This window comes from Amia ocellicauda, chromosome 5, assembly GCF_036373705.1.
Source record: "Amia ocellicauda isolate fAmiCal2 chromosome 5, fAmiCal2.hap1, whole genome shotgun sequence".
Classification (NCBI taxonomy): Eukaryota; Metazoa; Chordata; class Actinopteri; order Amiiformes; family Amiidae; genus Amia; species Amia ocellicauda.
The window spans coordinates 40,932,004-40,953,703 of record NC_089854.1 but is presented as its reverse complement, the minus strand read 5'-3'; the positions used below and the strand labels follow the sequence as shown (position 1 = coordinate 40,953,703).

Here is a 21,700-nt window from a genome sequence, read left to right as displayed (position 1 = left end):
ACAAGTCACTAAATATTTAATTGAATCCGAAGTTACTGTGTACTGGTGTTCACTGATTTTAACTGATTGTGTGATTGATTTATATTGACCTAAGCCAGGCAACATACAGTAACACAATACCAAGTCTACATGAAGGCTCTCATTTTGAGTGTTACACATTTTGAGTGCAAATGAGATGAGAAGGATTAGTTTACCAAGGCTGTGAGGTGCTGGAAAAGCTTTGACAATACACCTTGTGTATTGAAAGTGCTTGAAAAGTGCTTGAAATTGACTTATTAAGCTGTATGAACTCTGCATTTAACACAATTGTATTTACAGAATTGTAAATAGTAGAGAAATGTCACTGCATTGAAGCATTGCCTGGCAATCACAATGATTGATTACACTACAATGATTACTTTATGAAGTACTTTATATTTCTTTGCCATGCATAACTTCTTAATCTTTTTCATTACTATTCAACGTGTCTTGTGGGTATGAGTCGTTCTGAGCTTTGCACTTCCCTTGTGCAGTGTATAATAATTCCAACAGCTTTTCCTTTAAATGTTTGTATTGTGAATGTGAAGTTGAATTGCTCTTTCTGTGTCTGTGTGTGTGATTGTGCATGTAGGTGTGTGTGTGTGTGTGTGTGTGTGTGTGTGTGTGTGTGTGTGTGTGTGTGTATATGCATAGCTGTGTGCTTCTGCTGCCCTCTTCTGGTAACAAATACATACATTGAAGTTGGACCCAAAACAGTATGCAGAATACACAATACTTTATACTTCACTGTATGGGTAAAACTGAGTAATAGATATGATCAGTAAATTGTATTATTAATAAATTTATTATGCAACACTTGTGTAATACTATACTATAAGACAGCGTTTTAAAGACTACCACAAATATGTCAGGGTTTCAATGTCAAGGTCCTTAAGAAATGTTGAGAGAGTCTTTAAAGAGCTGGATTGATGATACAATATCTGATTGCCAACATAAAATGAGATCTTTGGGGTCAAAATATTTGTTATTCATTGCAGATGTAGTTATTTGTCCATGTAGGAGAGAGGGAAGTTATGAATGAGTCAGAAGCATAGATGCGTAAGGCCCTGGAAAAAGTGCGAAAGACCCCTTGTCCACATTGGAATAAGGCAAAGCAGGAGGCCAGTGTTGGATAGAGACAGAGGCAGCATCTGCAACAGCTACTGACCTACCTGTTGTACCTGAAAAAGACAGCATTGCTTTTAGAATAAAAACCTTTTCATCTGAATGTTAAAAATGTTCAATAGTAATGGTGGACAACAAACAAATTATTATTGTCTCAAATGTGATCATCAAGGGCCAGCACACTTCTGATTCTTGTTTCAGCTATTAATAAGTTAATTGACCATATTATTTACTTAATACAGCCAATTGGACTATATTTGAACATCCAAGCTGTATATGAAGTGCAATCAGAATCACTGCATCAGAATGGCTGCTTACCTGGATTATATTTTTGAGGTGTCAAAAGGGAATGTATATTTTGGTAAAGGTCTGCTGGATTGGATGGAATGTACTCATTTGCTTGCAGTCTCCCTCGCTGTAATATAGATACTGGTTTGCGGGGATCCTAATTTTAGAAAAAGAAATGCATGGCTGGATAAATTAATTGTTGGCATTAGATTATAATAAGAACTAAATATATATATATACAGTACTGTGCAAAAGTTTTAGGCAAGTGTGAAAAAATGCTGTATAGTAAGAATGCTTCCAAGAGTACACATGTTAATAGATTATACAGTGGGGGAAAAAAGTATTTGATCCCCTGCTGATTTTGTACGTTTGCCCACTGACAAAGAAATGATGAGTCTATAATTTTAATGGTAGGTGTATTTTAACAGTGAGAGACAGAATAACAACAAAAAAATCCAGAAAAACGCATTTCAAAAAAGTTATAAATTGATTTGCATGTTAATGAGGGAAATAAGTATTTGACCCCTTCGACTTAGTACTTGGTGGCAAAACCCTTGTTGGCAATCACAGAGGTCAGACGTTTCTTGTAGTTGGCCACCAGGTTTGCACACATCTCAGGAGGGATTTTGTCCCACTCCTCTTTGCAGATCCTCTCCAAGTCATTAAGGTTTCGAGGCTGACGTTTGGCAACTCGAACCTTCAGCTCCCTCCACAGATTTTCTATGGGATTAAGGTCTGGAGACTGGCTAGGCCACTCCAGGACCTTAATGTGCTTCTTCTTGTGCCACTCCTTTGTTGCCTTGGCTGTGTGTTTTGGGTCATTGTCATGCTGGAATACCCATCCACGACCCATTTTCAATGCCCTGGCTGAGGGAAGGAGGTTCTCACCCAAGATTTGACGGTACATGGCCCCATCCATCGTCCCTTTGATGCGGTGCAGTTGTCCTGTCCCCTTACCAGAAAAACACCCCCAAAGCATAATGTTTCCACCTCCATGTTTGACGGTGGGGATGGTGTCCTTGGGGTCATTCCTCCTCCTCCAAACACGGTGAGTTGAGTTGATGCCAAAGAGTGTGATTTTGGTTTCATCTGACCACAACACTTTCACCCAGTTCTCCTCTGAATATTTCGGATGTTCATTGGCAAACTTCAGACGGGCCTGTACATGTGCTTTCTTGAGCAGGGAGACCTTGCGGGCGCTGCAGGATTTCAGTCCTTCACGGCGTAGTGTGTTACCAATTGTTTTCTTGGTGACTATGGTCCCAGCTGCCTTGAGATCATTAACAAGATCCTCCCATGTAGTTCTGGGCTGATTCCTCACCGTTCTCATGATCATTGAAACTCCACGAGGTGAGATCTTGCATGGAGCCCCAGACCGAGGGAGACTGACAGTTATTTTTTGTTTCTTCCATTTGCGAATAATCGCACCAACTGTTGTCACCTTCTCACCAAGCTGCTTGGCGATGGTCTTGTAGCCCATTCCAGCCTTGTGTAGGTCTACAATCTTGTCCCTGACATCCTTGGACAGCTCTTTGGTCTTGGCCATGGTGGAGAGTTTGGAATCTGATTGTTTGATTCCTTCTGTGGACAGGTGTCTTTTATACAGGTAACGAGCTGAGATTAGGAGCACTCTCTTAAAGGGAGTGCTCCTAATCTCAGCTCGTTACCTGTATAAAAGACACCTGGGAGCCAGAAATCTTGCTGATTGATAGGGGATCAAATACTTATTTCACTCATTAACATGCAAATCAATGTATAACTTTTTTGAAATGCGTTTTTATGGATTTTTTTGTTGTTATTCTGTCTCTCAGTGTTAAAATACACCTACCATTAAAGTTATAGACTGATCTTTTATTTTTCAGTGGGCAAACGTACAAAATCAGCAGGGGATCAAATACTTTTTTCCCTCACTGTATTTATCAATTAACTAAATGCAAAGTGAGTGAACAGAAAAAAAATCCACATCAAATCTATATTTGGTGTGACCACCCTTTGCCAAAACAGCATCAGTTCTTCTAGGTACACTTGCACGAAGTCAGGGATTTTGTAGGCATATAGTCAGGTGTATGATTAAACAATTATACCAAACAGGTGCTAATGATCATCAATTCAATATGTAGGTTGAAACACAATCATGAACTGAAACAGAAACAGCTGTGTAGGAGGAATAAAACTGGGTGAGGAACAGCCAAACTCAGCTAACAAGGTGAGGTTGCTGAAGACAGTTTACTGTCAAAAGTCATACACCATGGCAAGACTGAGCACAGCAACAAGACACAACGTAGTTATACTGCATCAGCAAGGTCTCTCCCAGGCAGACATTTCAAGGCAGACAGGGGTTTCCAGATGTGCTGTCCAAGCTCTTCTGAAGAAGCACAAAGAAACGGGCAACGTTGAGGACCGTAGACACAGTGGTTGGCCAAGGAAACTTACTGCAGCAGATGAAAGACACATCATGCTTACTTCCCTTCACAATCGGAAGATGTCCAGCAGTGCCATCAGCTCAGAATTGGCAGAAAACAGTGGGACCCTGGTACACCCATCTACTGTCCGGAGAAGTCTGGTCAGAAGTGGCCTTCATGGAAGATTTGCGGCCAAAAAGCCATACCTCCGACGTGGCAACAAGGCCAAGCGACTCAACTATGCATGAAAACACAGACCCTGTGGTGCAGAAAAATGGCAGCAGGTGCTCTGGACTGATGAGCCAAATGTGAAATATTTGGCTGTAGCAGAAGGCAGTTTGTTCGCCGAATGGCTGGAGAGCGGTACATGAATGAGTGTCTGCAGGCAACAGTGAAGCACGGTGGAGGTTCCTTACAAGTTTGGGGCTGCATTTCTGCAAATGGAGTTGGGGATTTGGTCAGAATGAATGGTCTCCTCAATGCTGAGAAGTACAGGCAGATACTTATCCATCATGCAATACCATCAGGGAGGCATCTGATTGGGCCCAAATGTATTCTGCAGCATGACAAAACCCCAAAACATACAGCGACAGTCATTAAGAACTATCTTCAGCGTAAAGAAGAATACGGAGTCCTGGAAGTGATGGTATGGCCCCCACAGAGCCCTGATCTCAACATCATCGAGTCTGTCTGGGATTACATGGAGAGAGAGAAGCAACTGAGGCTGCCTAAATCCACAGAAGAGCTGTGGTTAGTTCTCCAAGATGTTTGGGCCAACCGACCTGCCAAGTTCCTTCAAAAACTGTGTGTAAGTGTACCTAGAAGAATTGATGCTGTTTTGAAGGCAAAGGGTGGTCACACCAAATATTGATTTCATGTAGATTTTTCTTCTGTTCACTCACTTTTGCATTTAGATAATTGATAAATATAATCTATTAACATGTCTATTTTTTAAAGCATTCTTACTTTACAGCATTTTTTCACACCTGCCTAAAACATTTGCACAGTACTGTGTGTGTGTCTGTGTGTGTGTGTGTGTGTTTGTACATATTTCCTCATATTTGCCAAATCAGTTTATGCTTTTAAATTATATACATTAATAAGCACATGTGCTGATTTACTGCAACAGTAAAGAGTGCCCAGTGTTCTCTAGGAATTTGAGTTCTAATCTTAAAGCTTTTCCACATGAGAAATGTCAAATCTTAGTTCTGTTTCTAAATACCAGCACATTCCTTTGGTGTCTTTACTTCCTGCAGATACCAGCTTGTTCATTGTGAACACACGCCACCTACTGGATATTTGAAACAGCGCAAGGCTCCAACCATTTTTAAAAACAAATGAATTAAATAAATACCCATGGTTACTGTACAGTATTAGATTAATACTAACAACCACTGCAACAAATATGGAATGTCTTATTTCTCCTACTTTATATACCAACAATGCTGTTGGAAGAACATGTATAACATCTCCAGAGGTGTATGGTTTTCAGCATGCTTTTATAATACAATACCTGGAGAAAATAGTGGTCTGCTACTGTTGACTGTAACATTTCCAAATTGTGTGGCACACATCCCAGGAAGTTTGGGTTCCCTGTAAATAGAGCATCAATGGAAAAAGGGAAAATACATATTTTAAAACATGCTTACATGGACACATACATAGTACCTGCCATGTAGTGAAAATGTCTGCTTATTATCTCAATTGCATGCTTACCAATAATATATAATCTACATCTCACTGGAAATTCTGTTATCTCTGTTTAGTGAAATAATGTAATTATGTAAACTTTACTGAATACCTTGTTTTTTAGATTTACATTTAACATGTACATTTAAACAAAACATTAACCTACCAATAAATTAGAATTTCTATATTAAAATGTACAAACAAAAACTAATGATACATTTATTCCACCTGTTATGTCAGACACTCTAGAAGAGGGGCAGGGAATTCGAGTGTTTGAGTGCCAGGTTCCTGCAGGGTATATAAGTATCTTATAATTAGCAACTGCTTAATATACTACTCAAACAAAATTAAGGGAACACGTAATCATCACAGTATAACACCAAGTCAATTAAATTTCAGGGATACCAATCTGTCCAGTTAGGAAGCCTAAGCGATTGTGAATCAATGTCACCTGTTTTGGTGCAAATGAAAGTGACAACAGGTGCACTGGAGAGGCAACAGCAACACAGCCCCCAATAAGGGAATGGTTTTGCAGGTGGTGGCCACAGACAATTGCTCTCTCCTTATCCTTCCTGACTGATTCTTCTCTAGTTTTGCATTTTTCTAGTGTCCTTGTCACTACTGGTAGTGTGAGGCGGTACCTGCAGCCCATTCAGGTTGCACAGGTAGTCCAGCTCCTCCAGGATGGCACAGCCATACGTCCCATCGCAAGAAGGTTTTCTGTGTCTCCCAGTACGGTCTCAAGAGCATGGAGGAGATACCAAGAGACAGGCTGTTACATGAGCAGAGCTGGACAGGCACATAGAAGGGCATCAACTCAGCAGCAGGACCGGTATCTGCTCCTTTGTGCGAGGAGGAACAGGAGGAGCACTGTCTGAGCCCTACAAAATTACCTCCAGCGGGCTACTGGTGCGCATGTTTCTGACCAAACTGTCAGAAACAGACTCCATGAGGGTGGCATGAGGGCCCGACGTTCTCTAGTGGGACCTGTGCTCACAGCCCAGCACTGTGCAGCTTGATTGGCATTTGCCAGAGAACCCCAGAATTGGCAGGTCCGCCATTGGTGCCCCGTTCTCTTCACAGATGACAGCAGGTTCACACTGAGCACATGTGACAGACGTGAAAGAGTATGGAGACGCCGTGGTGAACGTTATGCTGCCTGCAACATCATCCAGCTGGACCGGTTTGGCGGTTGGGCAGTGATGGTCTGGAGAGGCATATCCTTGGAGGGTCGCACAGACCTCCACGTACTAGCCAACGGTACCCTGACTGCTGTTAGGTACCGGGATGAAATCCTCAGACCCATTGTCAGACCTTACGCTGGTGCGTTGGGCCCTGGGTTCCTCCTGGTGCAGGACTATGCCCGGCCTTATGTGGCCAGAGTGTGTAGGCAGTTCCTGGATGACAAAGGCATTGATGCCGTTGACTGGACCTCACGTTCCCCAGACCTGAATCCAATTGAGAACCTTTTGGACATTATGTATCATTGCAGACTGTCCAGGAGCTCACTGATGCCCTGATCCAGGTCTGGGAGGAGATCCCCCAGGACACCATCTGCTGTCTCATCAGGAGCAAGCCCAGACATTGTTGGGAGTGCATACAGGCAAGTGGGGGCCATACACACTACTGAGTCACAGTATGAGTTGTTGTGATGAAATTCATGTTGGAACAGCCTGTGATTTCAATTGCGTTCTTTTATTTTCAGTATAAATTTGAATCCAGCCCACAATCGGTTGGTGATTTTGGTTTCCATTGTTGTTACGTAATTTTGTTCTCAACCACAATTACACAATGTACAGTAAAGATTTTGATCTTTATTACATTTCGTTCATCAAGATCCGATGTGTGATTTAAGTGTTCCCTTAATTTTTTTGAGCAGTGTATTGGAATAAACACTTTGTATATCTTAATGATTGAATGCATAACAGAAACCCCTTCAGCCCCACCAGGACTGAATCCGCCTACCCGTGATCTAGAGTTTTGAAAAGTACATTGTTGCCTTAACAAACAGTATCATTGAAATCAGTTAAGTTTAAATTGGTTAAAGTTACTTCTGGAAAATACTGCACATACTCTCTGTATAAAAGACTCCGCTTTTCAGCTTCTCTTCCCTTCTCCATTTTGCTCTTCTGTTGGAAAACCAGACCTTCAAGCAGAAAAACACCATCTTGAGCATTTCAATACATTATAGGTTATGTTTACAATACATAAAGCATTTTTTCATTTTTCTATTATTGCTCTATTTGAATAATCACTTGTCTTTGTTATCTAAGTTAGTGTAACAAATAACTCTAATCAAAAACATACTTCAGGTCAGAATCTGAGACTGAGGAAAGTAATACAATTAATTGTTTATGTTGAAAACTATGCCTTGATGATGTTGATTCTTCTTATTTTATATTTATTTTATTATTCTTATTTCTTTGATTATAGAAATTATAAAATGTCTGTTTCTACTATAGGATGCTTTCATAATATGGATTATTTACCTTTATTGTTCCTTCAGGAATGTTGATTTCCGCTGCAAGTTTCTCCCGAGTAAATACATCTGGATAGTGGGTGCGTATGAATTCTGTATTATTGATATAAAACAACAGATGAAGAATGTCAGCAGATTCAACAACTTTATAAAGGTCAGTCTAGGACTTTGCATTTTGTCCTAACGGTGTTAAACACTGACGGTGGGAATACAGCAAGAGTTAAACAAGGAGAGTACCTGTAAGGTTGAGTAATTATACTTTACAATGTTGAATGTTATATGTGGTGTGTTTAAATAGTATTCATGTATTTCAGTATTTGGGTATGATCACAACCTCAAAGGCAATGAATGGTACCTTGTTCTAAAACTACAGATTGTTCCTGAGTGAATACTGTTCTGTTTCGCTGTTGGTTGTTCTTGAGTAGAATCTTTTCTGATACACAATCATTTCTTCCTTCTGCCATCGACCCATTCTTTAGGTTTCTTGCTTTGTTTTGGATTCTTTCTGCAAGGTACAATACCAGAATGAACAAGCAAACAATGGAAAAACACATTGATAATCACTAAATTAAATTCACTTCATGTTGGTTGGAGAGAAGGATAATGTAGCAAGATCTAAATTATATATACATATACAGTGGCTCTCAAAAGTATTCACCTCCCTTGGACTTTTACACATATCATTGTGTTAGAACAGGAAAATAATTGAATGCATAAGTAATCACCCCCTTCAGTCAATATTTGGAGGCACCTTTTGCAGTAATTACAGCCATGAGTGGATAAGTCTCTACCAGCACATCTGGACACAGCAATGTTTGCACATTCTTCTTTGGAAAATTGCTCAAGCTCCATCAAGTTGGATGGGGATTACTTTCAAATTATTTTCTGTTTTGTATTTGTAATTAATTTAGAACAATTTGCACATTATATTTTTCACTTATGGTCATTTTCTGTGTTGATCAGTGGCAAAAACTCCTGGTTTAAAGTCATTCTGATTTCATGTTGTAACACAATGATGTGTGGAAAAGTCCAAGGGGGGTGAATACTTTTAAGAGCCACTGTACACACATATAAGAAGATAAATTTCAATATTTTTAAAAGTTTCCACTGGATTCTGACCTGAGATCCATTGGTATCCCTCAGAACTGTCTGGCCCCAGAGGTTCTTGTTCCAGCTGTATATTCCGTAGGATGCGATTGACAGAGGATACCTAGATTAATTTAAAGTGAACTGTTTCAGACAGTGAACTGTTTATTCAAAAACAAGGATGGTTATTTTCTGTTGCCAGGTTACCCAAGCAAAGGAAATATTATGGTCAAATTTACAAACAAAGCCAAAGCCTCTTGTCAAAATGTCTAATTGAAATGTATTTTTTAATATTTTTTTGTATCATTACATTATTCTGTTATATCTCCTAATTTAAGTCTATAATGCTATTGTGTCTAAAGAGTATTAACTGTTTGGATATATTTAAGATAAAGTTACAATTCACCTACACTTGGGATTTTCTCAGCCTTACAGACTCTTTCGGCCAGAAGCTTTCCCTGAATTTCCCAGGCGAAAATCGATGGGTTTTCCCACTTATACTGGCCGATTTTAGCAATCACTTCGGGAGTAAGGAGGCGTGGTTTGCTCCCTCCAATTGTTTTTGGGCATAAAAGACCAGTCTTGTGGTACCGACACAGTATCTTACTGACACAACCATTAGACACCTGTAAAACAAATTGAGGGGTTAATACATTTAAAAAAAGATGGCAATATATTACTAAAATTATATTATGATAGCATATCCGAATGTCTGTATGTATGATAGATAACCAGGTGGGAGGGAGAAATACATTTTCAGTATTGTTAGAGCAAAACATAATCTGTAGTTTTTGCTTCTGACTGACAAGGTTAATGTATTTTTTGCAGGAATTAGTAAATTGTATTGATTGTTCTTGTATTATCTTTATTTAGAGTGTCAGTGTTTCCTCATCCCCATTTATCAATTTTACAGTACAGTGCCAAAATACATATTTACATTCACAGACATGAAAAATCATATCCGCCATTTCAGGATCATGATAAGCATATCATTGGTAACTATGAGAACAACTATAGTTCAATGCTCAGTCTTTACACCTATGTTGTGAACAAGTTGTTCATGAGAACTGATGGATTTTGAAAGGCGGGTATTCAATATCTGAGCAATCACTGAATATTCACAGGGACAGTGAGTATATGTGGGCTATGGTAGACCACCTTCTGTGAAAGCATCCTTGTCAACCCACTTACTTGGAATCCCTAGTATAGATTCTAAGTCTGGAATCTGATCAGGACAAATTGTAACTAAGTGTGCTTCTGCATAGAATAAACAATGGCCCTCCAAAAACAAACCGCGTGTCATGTTTCGTGATAACAGAGTAAGCATGTATCAAAAGTGTAAGCTCTTCATATGTGCAGTCTGTACATTTTATACCTGGCTGGTCAGTCATCAAATTAAAGTACCTGTAAAATCCGAGATATTTCACATGGTCTCATTCCACCGGATGCCAATTCAATTATTCGTCTTCTTTTACATGTTGGAAGAGGTCGTCCATTGACAAATATCCCTCCAAGTTGATTTACACATCCAATTCCTGGAATAAGGTTTAAAAAAACACAAGTATCATATAATAGTATGTTACTCTAATTAGTATTTTAGTAAAATGTCTGCTTGTCCACAACATGTATATATATTTATATGAATAAATGTTTATATTATGTATGGCACCATATAGAAAGTATATTCTAGGAGCCTAGCTTTGTGTATGAAAAAGATCCTGGTACTGACACACTTGCAAAGGGCTGGTACATAAATTAAGTTATTTGGAAAAAATCTGAAAATCTATCTCTTTCGAATGGAATGGCTCTACAAATATATACATTCTGAGCAATAATTTGGAATTGAAACCAAAATTGAAATGATGCTTTTGAAATGTTTTTCGTCCATGGGACAAGTGTTCCTGGAACCAGCCTCTGGGTATTCTAAGTTCTGGACAAACAAGTTTTCTTTATGTTACTAGAAATCCTTTGAATCCACCTTCCTTCAGTAAACTGCAAACTGTTGGAAAAGGTAGTTCCAGCAGCTTCTTCTGATTCATTAGAGAAAACTGAAAATGTGTCCTTTTCTTATGGAGAGCACTTTGAACAGTCTTAACATGTGCTCTTTCATTGTGTGGGATCTTTCATATCATGGCATGTGAACATTCAAAGCATGCATAGATAACAAAGAGGGCAAAAATCAAGAGTAAACTAATAATAATAATAATAATAATAATAATAATAATAATAATATAAACGGTAGTGGATACAATTGAATTACCTTCATTTTCCATAATGTAATGTGGACTTATTGAATATTTTCTCATAAATGCTCCACAGGTCCTTAGATCTACAATAATAAATAAACCGAATAGATTGAACAAAGCAAATGCATGAAATTGACATACAGGATTGATTTGTTATTTTACAGATTGATTTTCTTAGTTTCTAAATATCTTGAAACCTCATTCAATCTACTACAAAATATACACAGCAACAACGGTAATTAAATATGTACATTTAATCTTCTCAGCTTCTCAGCTTTGATTTGTTACTAATCAAGAACGTTGTTTTCTGAAAAATGCATTGAAAGAACAAAACCTAACAAAGTTTTTTTAACAAATTGTTTAGTACAGGCTACAGTTGTATAGTAGTACACACACATAATAACCCAGATATAACAGGTCAGGTCACTCACGTATGGAAGAAAGTTCTCTGCGGTGTTTCCAGAGTAAGGTATCTTGCAATCTTGATGTGGAAAAACTATTCAGCTTTATTACTGTACAGTTACTACACAACACAGACTGGCTTCGGATATGTCAGAACACATTTATAGAGCTTTCCACATGACGTCATGGTCGAGTATGAGGAATTTAAATATTACATTGCCGTTTTAAAAAGCCATCTTAAACTAAGGCTTTTTCATCCACACTGTATTATTCAAGTATTAATGTTGCACATATATATTTTGAAATACGATTTTTTTATATCATGTTAAACAGTAGGTTGTGAGAAAATTTCAAAATTTGAAAGAAGCAATATTACCTGCATGTGACATACTAATTCCTAAATGATGTGTGTTTATGACTTGACGTCTTAGTACACACACACACTCACGCATGCATGAGCATAAAATAGATGAGTTGTGTGAAGCTTGTCTTGTATCTTTCCTTGTATATTAACCTTGTAATTATTACATTGTTTCATGTACAATCATTTTTACCTTTCTGAAAGATTTCTGAAATATTTTCAAATGTACAGGTGTCTTCAGGTCTGTATTTAAGAAAAAAAAACAGTTTTAAGCTCTGTCGGATTTTGCAATCTTAATGAGAATACTATTCAATATAAAACGATATATTTACATGTTGCAGAGTATTCTATTGCATAGTGTGTGTTATCTATTTAACAATATACAAATGATGTAATATGAATTGCCCTTAATGCTATCAAAAACAAATTTCACTATAGAAGGTAGATATAGATTCCTTCCCCCATGGTCTAATATTTCAGTGATTTTAGCCAGATTTGTATACGTTCTTAAACCTTCAATTCTGGAAGTAAGGCGAATCATTTGGCTTTGGAAAAATGTAACAGCCAACTCCAGGTGAGCAGCTTTCAGCACCAACACTAGGTGGACAGCATCCTCCAGCTAACGGTTACAAAAAAAATATTAAAAATATATGTTTCGTTCAAGATACACACATGCAAAAGTAGTCTTAGTAAAGCATATTGGTTCATTTTAAATACATTGTGCCACTTGATAAATCAATTTAACACATATTCAAAGCTATTGCACTACATGTCTCTCCTTAGTCACGTGATTTGAGCATCCTCATTTTTAACACAAGTGTTACCTGTAAGCCTGAGTATGTTTTTTAAAACAAACATAAAAACTGTTTCAAACCCGCCTGCCATATGGTAAAGCATTTGATAAATCATAAATCCGTCCTATATACTGCTTTATTATAGTTCTTTTCAGCCATGAACAAATAGAGGTAGAGATGGTGAATGTGGATGACCAATTGAGGTTTGTATTTATAAAATAGAGAGCTGAAAAACTCTCCCAGATGTCTCATGTCTGGTCTACAGATACAATATGTTGTAAACGTTTCAAACAAAATATTTGAAGAGCAAATATTAGCAAATGAAAATCTATACAAGCCTCGTCGTTTGGTCTGTTTAATGACTAATTGGGCATCATTAGCAAAACCCACACAGACCTTAACACTCCAGAAAGAAAGGATAGCATTTTAAAATACCATATGTTCCAAATTATACATTAACCACAGGTTACCTTACAATAATATTTTCAGGACTGGGAGCATCGTCTGTTGCGGATACAATAGTCTTTGAACGCCGACATCACCTTGTCAACTGTCGAAGATGCAGAAGAATTAATTAATTTCATTATAAGAGCTCAAACGACATTTTCTTTGAGTACCCTGACTCCATTGTTTTACAAGATGCAAGGCACTGTACTAGACATTATAATCCGAAACAATACAAAAGAGCAACACAATAGGTGCGTACTTTTGTCAAACGAATGCAAATGGGCACTATGAGAAAATATCTCATTAATGATGCTTACATTTGTTATATTATATATATTATTGTTCTTTATACAGTTGAAACAATCACATTGTTGAAATGGTTACCTAACCTGTACATTAGTCTAATTGTTATTTTTGTATTTGCCCCAGAGCAGAAGGAGCCGAAACTCTGTGGTTTAACTCCCCTTTTAATGCCAAGGGTACCATAAGCTATCCAAAGCGCACTGCCCAGCACCTGTAGGCATAAAGAAGCGCTCAACGTGGTAACAAATACAAATATCCCCATTGAGTCTAATCCTTAGAATTGTATCTGTGTCATATTATTAAAGTCTGGGGGTAAGTCACAGTCTCTGTAATGGTTTTATTTCCTATAGAGACAATCAGCTCTCACTTTTTATTTTGCCACTGGTACGCCTGGGTACCTTGGATAAGGTTTGGATATCTCTCGTGTAACTTTTGGATAACTCTGGGATGCCCTGTAGTCAGTTACTATATGACAGCAATAACCTTTATATGTGTGAGGTTATTTACAAACAACTGATAAAGGTTGTACATTTTGAGAATATTGAGCATGATGACGCCATGAAATATAGTGCAGAGTCCCTCTTTTCATGTTTGCGTTATGTGCAAATCTATGACCTACCATATAATTGCTGTAGCTTCTGTCTCATACATTTGTATTCTTCAAGATATTTTTCCTTTTTTTGTATCAGTGCTAAAGTGTCCAAAAAGTAGACTACTTATAGGTAATGTCATGCCCTGCGTCACAGCACAGATGTAAAGAAAACCAGCAGCATGTGGCGCAAGGCACCGGGTATGAACTATATTTTGATTGCGCCAGTTACGCCTCCGGGAAAAGTGTCTAGGCTGGACTCATTCATAAGGATGATTTAATGCATGTGCTGCAATGCAAAAGATTGCAAATTTCCATAACTTTTGGTTTGCAATTCGTTAAATGCAATGCCACAAATGAACTGGTCTTATTTGACCTTTGTGTGATTCAAGAGTATCCAGACTAACAGACACAATCCCCAAAGTTGGACGTCTATTTACTTGTGCTATTTTGTTAGTTACAGTTATAGTAAACAGACGTTTAAACACATATAAGTATTTTTTTAATTGAAGAATAACGTTTGTAAAGTCCTGCCCAATAGTCCAAGATACAATGTCCTGTAGGCTTATATAGCCTACTGTTCATCTGTTGTTTTACTTGACTGTAGACGACTTTTACCTGTAGCTTCTATTTTGCATTATTTTCAAAAGTTTTGGAGCTATGCCACACAGATCTGTGAGAATAACCTCCCTCCATTAGAACAATTGGTTATCAGATTTATCTTTTTCATAAGTTGAATGTTTTACACAAACAATATACATTTTTTGTGTGACACTTTTTAAATCAGATTTTTGTTTTTGTTTTAATCAGAAATGTGCTTTTCTCACAGATTATTAAATCAGGGGCAAGTCCTCAAGTAACATGCTCGCCAACGAAGCGTAAAGACGCATACGTGAGGCAAATTTGAGTTGTGTATACTGAGATACCTAGCTTTAAATGCATAATATATAATACATCAATTGTAAATCAACAGTCAACACACACATAATATATACACCTGTGCATGTTGAAAATATTTTTTAATACAGTATTCAAACGTTTGTATCCAAAATATTGACAACTTGATACATGCAATGCATTGCAGTTTTGATGTGTTGAATTTGCAGAAAAGTATACCTAATGTTTAATTGAGATTGAATATACCTAAATTAGTATGACATACTTATTAAATTAATAAGAGGTAATTTTGCTGAGTCAGTATATCTTACGTAAGTAAGTAAGTTATGTTCTACTTTGTACAATGTACACCGCACACTATACACTTGAATTGCAAGGAACTTGGGACTGTAGATTCTTATCCCAGTTAAGTTTAATTTTATTTTTTCATAAGGTACTATTTTTTTTGTATTGTTGTTCAAAAAACTTCCTTCAGTTCATATGTTGTTATTGAATAAAGCATATGCATTAATTTAAATTTATCTTTGAAACCATTATTTGTATTTATTAATAAGTTCTATACAGGGCTGGGGTTTGATAATTGTTCTTATAAACGTTTGTTACATCGAAATCACAACTGTATATAGAAATGTGTTTCTGACATAAATAAGATGTGCTATATATGTTATATCAGTAAAACATGTTTTAGAAACCAAGTATTAAACTTGAGTAATTTAATTATAGAGTTCACACAGTTTCTTTATATTTCCATTCAATGCATTATTTTCTATGCTTTGGTATGCAGTCCTGATATTGGTAAACGGGCGCCCCCTGGAGGATAACCAGTGTTTTCTGATAATCGTTACTCACTGGGGTTTATTTTACAGAGATTAACACAAAACCACCTATTTGTGAGAATATTGTACTGCGTTATACTGATTGTAATGTAACCTGTGTTTCCCAAGGGTAGTGAGAAAGGCGGATTATTAAATACAAAGTTTGACAATGGGACAGCAGCTCAGATATCGAGCGCAGTGATTGGGGATCCTGAACAAACTCTGCATATAACATTTCCAGGGCTACCATTACATTTCATAAGCACAAACTAGAGCCAGAAGACGTGCATACGCCTATACAAGACTATGTGAAGCACCTTCTCCTCCACTATCGTCAAATGATGGGCAAAGAAATGCTGATTGTGAATACATTTGAATTGTATTTAGTGTATTGACTATTTTTGAAAGATAGGATAGTATCAATCATATATTTATATATATATAGCCGTAGTTGAAAGCATTCACCATCTTCAAACAGTGCAAAAACAGTGATTGATTGAGGTAAGTAAACATTTATAATTAAACTGTTACTATGTTTCAATTATATAACACACACCTCCTCCCCAACTCCCAACGTACCCTATAACACGTGTATGTACCCGCAACAAACAAAACAACAAAAAACAACTGACAACAGAAAACGAAACAAAGTACTATTCTTATTGCCAAAATTGTGTTATGTAACAACTGTTGAGGTTTGAATTGTAAAACCTTTCAGCAGTAAATCAGGATGAAACACAGGGATGTATTCGTAAATCTTAAATACAGTCCTACACAAGCAATCGGATGGGGATGGGGGGGGTACTGTAACTTTTGAATGATCCCGCACTCCGCACTGTGTGCCCGGGCTCGATGCTGACGTGTCGTTCGCCTGCACAACCCGGATGCGATCGTTTCTCCGTGATGACGTCGGCCTGGAAGTGGCCTACTACTTCAGTCTGAGGCCTACGCCGGCGACCCGGAAGAAGTAACAGTTTGACGTGTATGTCCCATGCATGCTGGGGTTGCATGGCTCCGTGTGTTTCCGGTTTAGTGAATGTGTAGAGTAGCAGTCAGTCCTTTTCCTCTCTTGGACTCCAGGTCTCAGTAGCGCAGCCACTCCGACTCCCGACTCTCCGTCACCTGAACCCCGCAAAGCACTGCGTTTCAGTCCGCGATCATGGCTTCCTCAGGATCCGCACAGGCTCAAGCTAACCCTAGCCCGGCGTTGCCGTTGCAAAGGGGGATAGTAAAGATGGTAAGCACGAAATGCCCAGGCGTGGGGGGTGCTGGGGATTTCAAATGGAAAAGTTCATCACTGATGCAAGAGATCTCTTTACAACTGATGGGTTGTCTGCGGTGCTATGGCCAGCTGGTGGTTGTGAACTTTGTTGAATGAAAATACAGTGCTGTGCGTGTGAGCACAACTTCAAAGTAGTTGCAAACATAGTTAACTAGCTACTGTATGAACCATAAGCACTGGGAAGAAAAAGTTACCGCTACGTTAGCAGCGTATGGATACTTAGTTTTAGGACATGCTACTAAGTTGCAGTGATTTGTTTTTGCACCCGGGACAGTGCTGGGCAGTTGAAGCATATGTGTGGTGTTTGAAAAGAAAATCAATTCGAAAGGCAGCATGCATGATGCACACCGTTACATGTGTGCCGATCACAAGGTAGGTCTTCCTTCAATGATACATTGACGTTGACATGTTAGGCCATGGGCTTAGTCGACAGTGCGGATTCGTGCTGGCCGGTCCTATTGATGATCTGCATACTTTTCAGTCGCGCAACGCTTTAAAGATATGTTTAAGATCTGAAAACGTGACACAAGAGCCCACGCCGTTGCTTTGCGTGGCCGGAGCGATGGCCTTTTGAAGTAGCCTACAGCTGCAGCCCATCATGGCGGGGAAAAGTGAGGTTTGAATGGAGTACTAAACTTCCATCAGATGTGCAAGTGCCGTGCCGTGCCGTGCCGTGGTGTAGGGGAGTGAAGCGACAGGCTGCGGGCTGTCCATTATGTCAAGGGGGGGATTGACACGTAGCCCTACACGACTGCAGGGTTTGTGGCACATCCACACGCTGCTGCTGCTGCTGTAACGTTAGCTACAGGTTTGAGACCATGCCCTTTTCCTTCCTTCCCAATATACACTCGTGAAATGGGCACTCACCTTTCCCCCTAGCTGATGAAGCCTAGAGCTATCCTCTGTTGGGACATCGAGCTCCAAAAAGTTAATCTTACTGATGACCTAGGCACTGGTTTTTAACTAATGAGCCTTTTCCTTTATGACATGTTTAGTGTGACGTTTAGACGCCACAGTGTAACTAACACAATGCATAGTTTTGTGTAATCCAGTGAAAATATTACAATAGTACAATATTAAAGTAATGAAAACCACTTCTGGAGTCACCATCATCATAAGGGCTGAAGACTAAATGCTTGAACTCAAGTTTAACTTTTAGTTGACAGTATGTCTGTAAAACCCCATGCTCATTCATATAATAGACTCCAGTGCGCAGTGCAGGAAGTTGACTATAGTTCAAAACTGTAGCTTTTATTGTGCGTCGTCATGAAAATAGCTTTGACTTCTGTTATAACTATTAATGGAAGTTGTTTGCTTAGTGCATATGGATAATATTGTAAAGCGTTCATGGTTGCTTAAATGCTACTTGATACCTGACATCTCTGTAGCTTTTCTAGTCTAGTACAGATTTGATATTGACAGAGTTACAAATTAATGTATGGCAGGTAGTTATTTTAGACTTTATCTTGGACTCAGCCCTTAAGGGGTTAATGTGAAACAGCCTTCAGCTTTTCCACACCAAAAGGGCTGTAATCTCGATTTATCAAACTTTTTAGTTTACCTCAAGGTCAGCACACGTTTAAGGAGTACATAACAGGTAGGCTGAACTGGAAGTTAAACATGTATTGGTTGTTTAATTCACCGACACTGTTAACTACAACTATAGACAATTGTCACATGCATCTGGGTTGTTGGGAGGAAGAAACAAACCAAAAAATCTGACGTTTGTTTTCAGTTCTTTAGACTTTTATGAAATGAAACAATTAAGCTTTGCGTATGGACATTGGAAGCATGTTTACGTTTTATTGTGCCTTGTGTAAAAATGATGTTTTGATACAGTTTTTTATAGAAATGCTTATGAGGGTTTCATATTATTCTTATGCATCTATTAAACATCATATTTTATTTTAAAACACAGACATGTTTTATTGTATACTTCCCATTTGATTTGAACCTTGCTTTAAACATACACTACTCCAGTTTTTTTTTTTTCTCAAATAAAAAGTATCAATCTTTCTTAATGTAAAGTATTTGAATAACGAGATGTCCTTACATGGAGAGAGCTGTATGCTTGTAGAAAAAAAAAAGTTTTAATTTTGTTTATCCACCCACACTGCCACTAATCAATTATTGCCAGAGTCTGATTCAGTTCCTCATATGTGCTGTTATTTCTTGTCCTAGGTGTTGTCAGGATGTGCCATTATTGTCCGAGGCCAACCGAGAGGTGGACCTCCTCCTGAAAGACAGATCAATCTCAGTAACATCCGTGCTGGAAACCTTGCACGAAGAGCTGCCCAAAATCAGCCTGATACCAAGGACACCCCCGATGAGGTAAGCAGACACAGTCCTTATGTTCGGGATAGAAATTAGCCTGTTATTGCTTAGCAGTTTGATGATTCTGGTTTCACAAGCGACAGCCTTTTGAACTAACAAAACACTAAAATGTCAATATTTGTTTTTAGTTTAACTCACAATCAGTGTTAGTTTATTTAACACCCTGCTCATAAGCATGATGTATTCAGCTATAGGTAATTATTGCACACAAAGCCTGCAGCTCCTAATGCCTCCTAAATTACTTGAGCTACTGTACAGTGGATTCTTCTGTTCTCTGGTCTTTGATCCTGCACAGAAGCAATATTTACCTTGCTAAGCAATGTCATTCTTTATTAGACGGTTGTCCAAAACTAACACTATTTACATTTTGAAAAACACAAAACATGGCATACAGTAGGTGAATATAAAATAGTATTACTAGTAGTAGTAATAAGTAAAATACTGTGCATAATAAGAACTACAGTTAGTGAGATGAACCTATTAAATATACTTCAATACTGAGCATCTTGTAGGGTTGAGTATTACACAGACATAGGGATGACCAATAATGATGGCAACTATCGACATGTGAATTGAACATTTGATAGTTAAAACCAAAAAAATTAAAGCCTGTACTGTTGATTGGCCCTCTGTGTAACGATAATGAAGATTGACGGGAGGGTGGGATTTGTTATTTCTTGTCTGTGATTGGCTAAGCTACAATGGACCTTGGCTAATGATGGCTTCCTCACAGGAACATTTTGCTTGGAAATATTTTGACAAATTTAAATTTATAACGTGAAATTGAATATATGTGCAGTGCAATTACACTACCACAACTCTACAACTGTTATATTAACCCACCTGAAAGCCAAACACCCTTCTCTGACACTAGCAGACAGAAAGGGATAGAGGACTGCAACAAATGAATGTAATTTAAGGGGGCTATATACATAGCCAGCTATTGCTATTCATTTTGTATTCACCCGAACTCAAATGCACAGGTATATTTTTGATTTGATTTAACATCTATGTTGTGTAGTTTGGAAACGTGGGAATTTGTTTTAAAAAATTATGTTGATGGTAAAAAATTAGCCAGCTGTATAATCTAATACATTTTGTATTTTGCCATTATGATTGGAACAAAACGCCACAAGGATGCTAATGTTAAGGCATTTGAGTCGCAGCTCACATTGCTAAACTATTATTGAATGAACGAATATGAACACATGAGCAAAGTTGTTAAGGTTTTTGTGTTGATGAAGTATTTTAATATAAAGTTCACATTGCATAATCTGAAATTAATGTACGTCTTATTTTGAATTGGTGCATTTTCAAATAGTAATTGATAACAGCTGATCTTCTGTAGTGGACAATGAGCTGGTGCTGTGCTGGTAGTGCCGATTTATGAGTTGCAAAGGAGAGAAGTAGATCTTTGGATGGTTATCTTCAGGTGCAGTCTGAGGAGGTGAATTTTCAGCAAGTGGTTGAAAGTGATGCAGTTATGTTTGCAGGCAGCTGCATCCATACCTAGAAGCTCAGGGAGGTGACAGTGGTAGGTTGGAATGGGTTTGGGAGTGATGCAGGGAGATTGAGGTAGTTTGTTAGGGAAGACTCCAAGGATTCCTTGTCTCAGGAGGTGAGATGGAATGGTAGGAGAGTTGTAGAGATTTGGACTAACTGCCGAAGGTGGCCTGTTTACACTGAGTTGGCCCGTCAGGACAGATTTGTCTGGAAAACACTGGAGCTAGTACCAGTGGTGGAATAGAGTATGTGGTTGTGGAAGCATGCATCCTTTACAAGAGATTTAGAAAGAGCTGTTTGTGCCAACAGTTTGTGCCAGAATAGTAATGTACTACACTTAGGACAGAGCGAGATTGGATATGACTGGTCCTGGAAAGCAAGGTGTTATGATTTTCATTCCAGCTGAGCTCTTCATTTACATAATTTTTCAGTCAACTGCTAACAGATGTTTCTGAACCCGCAGATAAGAATATTACCTTATCGTTACAACATGTAGTGCTGTTGCTCTATTGGAGATCAAAATTAAACCAACACATGTTATTGTCCACATCATAATTATTCTACTGTTCCACAAGCTCACAAATGCCTGACTCGTTTTGATTTTGAGTTTAACAGTGTGTCCGGGATGAGAGTGTATGAG

At 38.2% G+C, this 21,700-nt stretch overlaps 2 protein-coding genes across 2 annotated transcripts in view; one reads left to right on the top strand and one right to left on the bottom strand.

The window, feature by feature from the left end:
- Positions 1 to 7,569: 7,569 nt before the first annotated feature.
- On the bottom strand, positions 7,570 to 11,413 carry pax4 (paired box 4). The gene is made up of 6 exons (XM_066702979.1): positions 11,348 to 11,413; positions 10,492 to 10,622; positions 9,498 to 9,713; positions 9,148 to 9,211; positions 8,012 to 8,094; positions 7,570 to 7,668 (listed from the first exon to the last, which is right to left on the bottom strand). Exons 1-6 carry the CDS (start codon positions 11,391 to 11,393, stop codon positions 7,570 to 7,572), a joined length of 639 nt encoding a protein of 212 aa, XP_066559076.1. The 5' UTR covers positions 11,394 to 11,413.
- Positions 11,414 to 16,963: 5,550 nt separating this feature from the next.
- snd1 (staphylococcal nuclease and tudor domain containing 1) overlaps positions 16,964 to 21,700 on the top strand; it is a 260,370-nt gene continuing 255,633 nt past the window's right edge. The window contains exons 1-2 of the mRNA XM_066705214.1: positions 16,964 to 17,178; positions 19,405 to 19,554. Coding sequence (XP_066561311.1) covers positions 17,101 to 17,178; positions 19,405 to 19,554 — 228 coding nt within the window. The 5' untranslated portion in view covers positions 16,964 to 17,100. The remainder of the gene's footprint in view (positions 17,179 to 19,404; positions 19,555 to 21,700) is intronic.